Source organism: Sander lucioperca, chromosome 17 (genome assembly GCF_008315115.2).
Source record: "Sander lucioperca isolate FBNREF2018 chromosome 17, SLUC_FBN_1.2, whole genome shotgun sequence".
In the NCBI taxonomy this organism is placed as follows: domain Eukaryota; kingdom Metazoa; phylum Chordata; class Actinopteri; order Perciformes; family Percidae; genus Sander; species Sander lucioperca.
In genome coordinates, this window is record NC_050189.1 from 26,520,641 (window position 1) to 26,528,289 (window position 7,649).

At 41.1% G+C, this 7,649-nt stretch overlaps 1 protein-coding gene across 1 annotated transcript; it reads left to right on the forward strand.

Moving 5' to 3' along the window:
• The first annotated feature begins 1,752 nt into the window (after positions 1-1,752).
• On the forward strand, positions 1,753-6,636 carry prl (prolactin). Its single transcript, XM_031303795.2, has 5 exons — positions 1,753-1,868; positions 3,132-3,244; positions 4,486-4,593; positions 5,158-5,340; positions 5,956-6,636. The coding sequence occupies exons 1-5, from the start codon at positions 1,826-1,828 to the stop codon at positions 6,145-6,147; spliced, it is 639 nt and encodes a 212-aa protein (XP_031159655.1). The 5' UTR covers positions 1,753-1,825; the 3' UTR covers positions 6,148-6,636.
• The last annotated feature ends 1,013 nt before the right edge of the window (positions 6,637-7,649 follow it).

A 7,649-nucleotide genomic window follows, 5' to 3' on the forward strand; every position in this document is an offset into this window, starting at 1 on the left:
CAAGTTTGTTTAAATATGTTTAAATATATGCAAATGAGGCATTATCTAATGCTAACTGGGTGAATTTAGGAGAAATGTACGGGCCCAAATAGACAACGTGGGGTAAAATAATAATAAAATAATTAACCTTAATGTGTATTTTGGATGATTTTTATTCCGCAATAGTCTGAAAGAAGACATGTTATTAAAACAAAATAGCCCAAAAAACTCAAAATTGAAAAATTGTGGTTTAGCCTATGCACTGTAAAACGTTTCACCATAAACGTACAGTCATATAATGGCAGCAGCTTCGCCAGCAATTTACAGTAAGCATACAGTTTTTAAATGTTAAGGTATTTTACTGTAAATAGACATACAGTGTCTTACTGTATTATGTGAATTTACAGCAATATACTGGCTGCAGTGTAATTCACGCCTTTTCCTTCATTTTCCCAAGATGCATTGGTATTAACAGTAAATACCTGTAATCCATAACATTCGCAGATAGTGCTGTAATATTTTTTATTTACTCCCAGAATGCATTGCCATTTACAATATGGTCCTGTATTACATTAAAACTTGTGCTGTCAGTTAAACGCGTTATTAACGCCGTTATCGCAAACCCATTTTAACGCCGTAATTTTTTTTATCTCAAGATTAACGTTCTTTTTGGCATAGCAAACTTTGTAGTTTTTTTCACATGCTGTTGCAACAACTAGTAACGTTAGAAAAACTACAACACCACACCGGATCTAGCTAGACCGGAAACTAAACAACAGACACACTTGTTTGGGCTTGCGAGGCGGCCAAAGAGTAGTACATACCTGCAAACTAATTGCTTTCGGTGGAAATCGCCGTTTTTAATGTGAAACTGTCATTCACGTGAATCGTGTAGATCAGAAGAGTTTTTATTTGGGGGGGGTCCGAGACCCGGTGCTAATACGGCACCGGTTCCTTAAGACCGTCATCTACCGGACCGAATAGCAACGCAGATTTTGGTGCCTTATTTATATATATATATATATATATAAATAAATCTTTCGGTTCAGGCACCGTTTTAAAAGTATCGTTGTATCATGTTGATAAGAGCATTAAAATGAAAAAAAATAATGGAACAAAAAGAAATCAAGGGACATTTAGAATAGAGAAAAATGTGCGATTAATTGCGAGTTAACTATGACATTAATGCGATTAATCGGGATTAAATATTTGAATTGTTTGACAGCACTAATTAAAACAGTAAGATACTGTGAGATTCTAGCTGTAAATTTACATCAAAGGTTTACAGTGTAGTGTCTCCCTTAAAAGCCAATATGGAACAATTAAACAGCAATAAAATATGACAGATGTATGTTCTCTGTTCATAATGGCATGTCTGGAGGGGAAAAAAAAAAACTTTCACTATTTTAAGTGCATTTTGGAAAAGGATTTTTCGGCTGCATGTTTGAGAATACAGGTAGCAGGTGGGGTAAGTTTGAAAGATCAGGTCAGTAATGGACTCATAGGTCATCAGTAATTTAACCATCAAATGATGATGTAATGAATTAAGACATAGCACTCAGCAGGGTGTGAACATCAGTGTTTATATTCATCCGTCTAATTAACACCTGGGAGGAACCACACACGCACACACACACACACACACACATCCTGTTGCATCCATTTAAATCTCCTTCCCTATGTTTCTCATTATGAGCGGGACTAAACAATCAGCAAACACTGCTGCATAACCAAACCAGTGGAGGCCAAGGAGCTATATAATGGAGCCAGAGTGGAGAAAGAGGAAGAGACAGAAGCGCCGAGATAAAGAAGCAAAGGCCAACAAACAGGAGGCAGAAGAAGAGAGATGGCTCACAGAAAAAACAATGGAAGCAAAATCTTCATGACAGGTGAGATGAACCTGGAACGTCTTTTTTTTTGTCTATCTATGACAGGGTTTTTTTTGCATTTCTTTGTGTGGAATCTGTACAATGCTATTACACCAAAATAATAAGAAATGTATATATACACACACATGTATATATATTTTTTACAATGTTAATAGATTTCTGATAAATGAAAACCAGAGTGTGTAATATTTAATCAAACTGTACATGTCCTGCTGCTCATATCAGAGATTTTAAACATTGTGTAATAACTTATCACCCGGACCTTTATATCGGCCAATATTAGCTCATCACAGACACAGTATATTGGTGAAAAGAATATATGTCAGCTGATAAGCAGACCCAAATGGAATATGCAGATATTATTATTATTATTTATTTTATTATTTGTTTTTACAATTTTCAGTGGTGAACCACAATGAAAATCTGTGGAATTTACCAGATCATTTTTCTGTTTGGGGTGGAGATGTGTTAACATTCTGAGTTTTATTTTATCTTAATTTGTGTAAAATCAGTGGGAAATCTGCAAAAACTCTGCCGAAAAACTGTGGAATTCATGCATCGGCAGCTGATAAGTAACTAAGAAACTGTAGTATAAAAAAATGCCACAGGGGTTTTTTTGCACTGTAAAATGTCCCGTTTAGTCCATATCAATCACGTATCGATCACAGTTTTAATAACCACATTTAAGGGATGCTTTTAACACGTATTTTTTTATATTTTATTATGTGCTCATGTAAAACAGACACAAAAAGAATATCGGCCAATATATATCGATATTGGATTTTTTTTAACTCATTGTGCTCTATCAGCCTCCAAAATCTAGTATTGGTCGGGCTATCGTCACCATTAAAAGAGTTAGTAATTATGCTTTTTAATTTTTAACAACAAAATTCATTCATTAAATCCTTTATAAAACATAAAATGAAATGGGGTGTAGAAGACACTGAAGTGTCATGCAAATCTGTTACAGCTTCTGCTTAGGACAGGCTAAACTAATCCAGAACTAACACTTACTAAAATTATATTAAAAAGGGAAGGTGTAATAAGCTTAGGATTCAGCCTACACCTTTTCAGTCCTGTTTTCTTTCTCGAATTAACACTTAACTTTACAGCACCAACCCCTTTCAATTCCCACAGTGTGGGCTGTTTCTGATGTGGATCTGTAAAGCCTCTGAAGAGACTGTGTGTGACATTTGGCTTTACAAACACAGATGACTTTAAACAGTTGAAAAAACAACACGTCTCTGTATCCGTGCTCCACAGTGCTGTATATGGTGGCAGCGTGCAGGGCCGTCGCCATCAACGACCTGCTGGACCGAGCCTCTGAGCGCTCCGACATACTGCACTCCCTCAGCACCACCCTCAGCCATGACCTGGTCAGTACCTGGGGTGTGTGTGTGTGTGTGTGTGTGTGTGTGTGTGTGCGTGCCAGTGGTGGAAGTATTCAGATCCTTCACTTCAGTAAAAGTACTAACACCACACTGTAAATATACTCTGTTACAAGTTGAAGTCCTGCGTTGAGAATGTTACTTAGGTAAAAGTATGTAAGTATCATCAGGAAAATGTACTTTAAGTATTAAAAGTAAAAGTACTCAATGCAGAAAAATCCTCACGTTTTAGAAACTGGAAAGGATCCAAACAGTTCTGTTAATCAACTAAGTGTTTAATCGGTTAATCATTTCAGCTGGACTTGTAGGCCTTTCTTAATTTCTCCTTTCTTTAATTCACAATAAAACATCGTATTTTAAAAAAAATATATGTTTTTGTGTGCAAAAATCTTAATTTGTAAAGGAACTAAAGCTGGAAGATGAATGTAGTGGAGTAAAAAAGTAGCTTGTGAGCTGGAAAAGCCAAACTCTAGCCGGGCCAATCACATCGTGTATAGAGTCGGTGGGCGGGCTTAACATAGAGTTACGACGGTTCCGCGTGAATTCCTGCTACTTGAAAACAAAGAAGATGGCTACTGCTGCTGGCGAACAGCGGTCTTTCGAATCGGCTTTAGCCGCGACTCTGGAAGTCTTGAGTTAAGCTTTACTTTGAGAAAAGAACAAAGAACGGCACTGAAGTCATTCTTAAAAAAGGAAGATGTGTTCGGAGTTTTGCCGACCGGATACGGGAAAAGTTTAATCTATCAACTAGCTCCGCTACCTTCTTCGTTGCTCTGGTTGGTTGTAGCGCTATCCTATTGCGTGCAGAGGGAATTTGAAAGACAACCGTTTATCCCGCCCCTCAGATTGAGCCCTGCCAATGGTGTGTTCCCAGACCCAACATCTGGATGTGGGTCTGGCTTGTCAGGCTAATATTGTTGGGTAGTTTAATTTTATAATGAAACATCGTATTTTATAAACTACATGTGTTTTGTGTGCAAACATCTCAATTTATAAAGTAACTACAGTTGTCCTTCTACTGAACTCTCCCCACCGACACCCCACACACAAAAAGTACAATATTTCCCTCGCCCCATGCCCTATTCAGCAGATAACCACATTCATTCTGAGTAGCGTTATACCACCTTTTACTTGCATGCTAGTCCAGTTTTTTCATGTATTCAGCGCAGCGGGAATAAAATACATGAGGCAAAATATATAATAATCATCCTCTTCTGGCCCCCTCCTAGGATTCTCAATTCCCTCCTATAGGCCGGGTGATCATGCCCCGCCCCTCAATGTGCCACACCGCCTCTCTGCAGACACCCATTGACAAGTACCAGGCTCTTCAAGTATCAGTGAGTAAATGTATCTTTTTTTTTTTTCGATTGCTAACATGCATGAGTCAAAACTACGGAAGAGGATTAGGGCCACGTGGAAATTTTATTTGACTTCTGAGTTTAAAGTCAGAATTCTGAGAAAAAAGTCAGTAAGCATATTAAAATATAAAGAAAATCTTAGCAGAATATTTATTTAGCACAGTAAAAAGTACAATAGTTCTCTCTGAAATGTAGTGGAGTTGAAGTAGAAGGTGGCATAAAACGAAACGACCCAAGTACCTCAACATTTGTACTTAAGTACAGTACTTGAGTAAATGTACTTAGTTACATTCCACCACGGATTTCAAGGAAGTGCTGTAGTTTGTTCTAGGAGTCAGGTGCGCCAAAGTTAAACGTAAAAAGTTCAGAGCGAGCTTGTGGAACATGAAGTAAAAGCCAGTCAGCAGAGCGAGTCTGCCATTCTCTTAAGGAGTAGGCTAAGGAAAAAGCTCTGCATGAAGCCTCTGCAGAAGCATAAATCACGCTTTTACCCTTCAGCTAATTGTATCATCTTATTGCCATCTTTTTGACTTCTTCTTCCAGGAGTCAGACCTGTTGTCATTGGCTCGCTCCTTGCTCCAAGCCTGGGAAGACCCCCTGGCGGTCCTCTCCACCTCTGCTAACACCCTGCCTCACCCGGCCCAGAGCAGCATATCCAACAAGATCCAGGAGCTGCAGGAGCACTCCAAGAACCTGGGAGACGGCCTGGACATCCTATCTGGCAAGGTGTGGGAAGACAAATCCTTGTTTTGCTTTTCCAATCATTTAAAAAAAACTTCAAAACTAAACTTTAAAGTTCAAGAGCCCCTATTGTCCTTTTTTAAATTGATTTTTATTTGTCCCGTCTTTTAGTGTGGTCTATAGTTGTCCGTGCATGTAATTGATGTATAAAGAATTTAAAAAAAAAAACATTATTCTCCAAATGGAGCTTTCTCTTCAACAGACAGCACTTTTTCTCAACTGCATGAAATTCCTCCATTAGTGAAGTCACTGATTGGGAATGCTAGCCCAGTTTTTCATATTTTCTGCCCATTGGTGCTACCTGAGCAAGCACAGCCCACCCAGTGGCTTGTTTGAGTTTGGCTGACCAATCAGGGCAGACTGGGCTTTTCAGGAAGGTGGGACAAGAGCTCAGACAGAGTGTTTCAGGCAGAGGTGCTGCAGCATTGGCTCGATGGTATTTTAAGTCCCCAACGTCTCCTTCCAGGCAGTGCTACGACCGTTGACTTCAAGGCACCTAACCCTAACCTCAACCCTAACCATAACCATTGCCTAATCCTAGTGCCTTCCAGGCAGCGCTGCCCAAGTTGTCTCACTTTCTCTGCCTCCTGTCTCTGCCAGATGGGTCCGGCGGCTCAGACCATCGCCTCGCTGCCCTACAGAGGAGGCAATGACATCGGCGAGGACAGGATTTCCAAATTGATCAACTTCAATTTCCTGTTGTCCTGTTTCCGCCGCGACTCCCACAAGATCGACAGCTTCCTGAAAATCCTGCGCTGCCGGGCAGCAAAAATGCAACCGGAGATGTGCTGAAGAGTGAGGCGGCCGGCATGATTTTTCTCAAAGCTTGTACTGACCTACCAACTATATTAACATTAGCACACTTTGAATCTGCTGTATTATCCTAATTACTAGTTGGCATTCTGAGCTTCCAGAAGGTGAAGAGAAGGAGGAGTTACATGGCACACACAGGAAATCCTATTTTGAAACACTTTTTTAGTCATATAATGGCGTTTTAGCTCTTATTGATTTTGATAGAAACATTTCCCTTGTATATTTGGCAAAGAAGGGCAAAAGTTGTACTTCCTAAACAGCTTCCTTTCAGACTTAAAAGGTCAAAAGGTTAAAACAGGTTAAGACATTTCAGGTATGGGGTAAACCTAACAGCTTCTACTGTTGTCCAGTCTTGCTAATGTGGACAAAGCACGGATCAGACACAGATGTTTCCAGCTGGTCTGGCATTTTGGACTGACCTTATTGATGTCACAAACGACACATTCTCACTCCCAGCGCATCAAAAAAGCGGCACTTGGTCAGGTGCGTTTGGTGTTCGTTACTGACGCAAAAAGTCTCTTTAGCGTCTAGCCTTTTGGCGTCATTTTTAGATGAGCTTGGTCATGACGCTCTGGGACGGGACGTACGTTTAACTGGCATGCGGCACAAGAACGGGACGGTTAGGTTTAGGACAAGACCGTGGGTGGGGTTATTAAATGTACGTTTCTGTGACACGCGGGACGAGAATGGGACACAAACCCCGGTCTCCTGGGTGAAAGTCCTGTGCTGTTTGACCCATCCACCACCCCAACCAACCTCCTTAAGCCCAATTTATGCTTCTGCGTTGAATCCACGCAGTAGGTACGTACGTAGATATGTACGTAGATACGGACCCTACGCCGTAGCCTGACGTGCACCTCTCAAAAAATTTAACTACACGTCGCGGCGGCAACAACTGTGATTGGTCTGCTCTGCCCTGGCTTGGTAGCATTGCATTTCCCCCGACTCATTTCCTGGTTCTCCTCCTTAGTGAACATCATGAAATCAGGGAGAGAGTTAACTTTTCCTGCTACAGACTTCCCACCGTGGTCAGAAAGCACAGAGGAGACACTTGTTTCTCTCACTATGCCGCTAGTCGGTATTCAGAGCCAAATCCCCGTCACTCTCACTCGCTCTAACACACACTCCCCACGCACACACACACATGCCGGCCCTGCAACTCTCTTAAAAGAGATACGCTACAACGACGCAGACACCAGCGCGCAAGCATAAACTTCAGTCCACTTATGTAGGCTACGGTGTAAGCGTGGAGCCCCCGCAGAAGCATAACTCCTGCATTACGCTGATTTTTGGTCTTTCATACTACTCGCTATCATTGTCGCTCTTATGCTATGTCATCTTACAGCGCCGCGGTCGAGCTATTGCTATGCCCGGTGCGTTGCAAACAGACGCTAAAGGGTGATATGTGAGTCGGTACGCAACGCTGAGAGCCACTGAGCAAGCGTCCGCATTTGACGAGTTGGGAAAGAGAACAGGCTGCA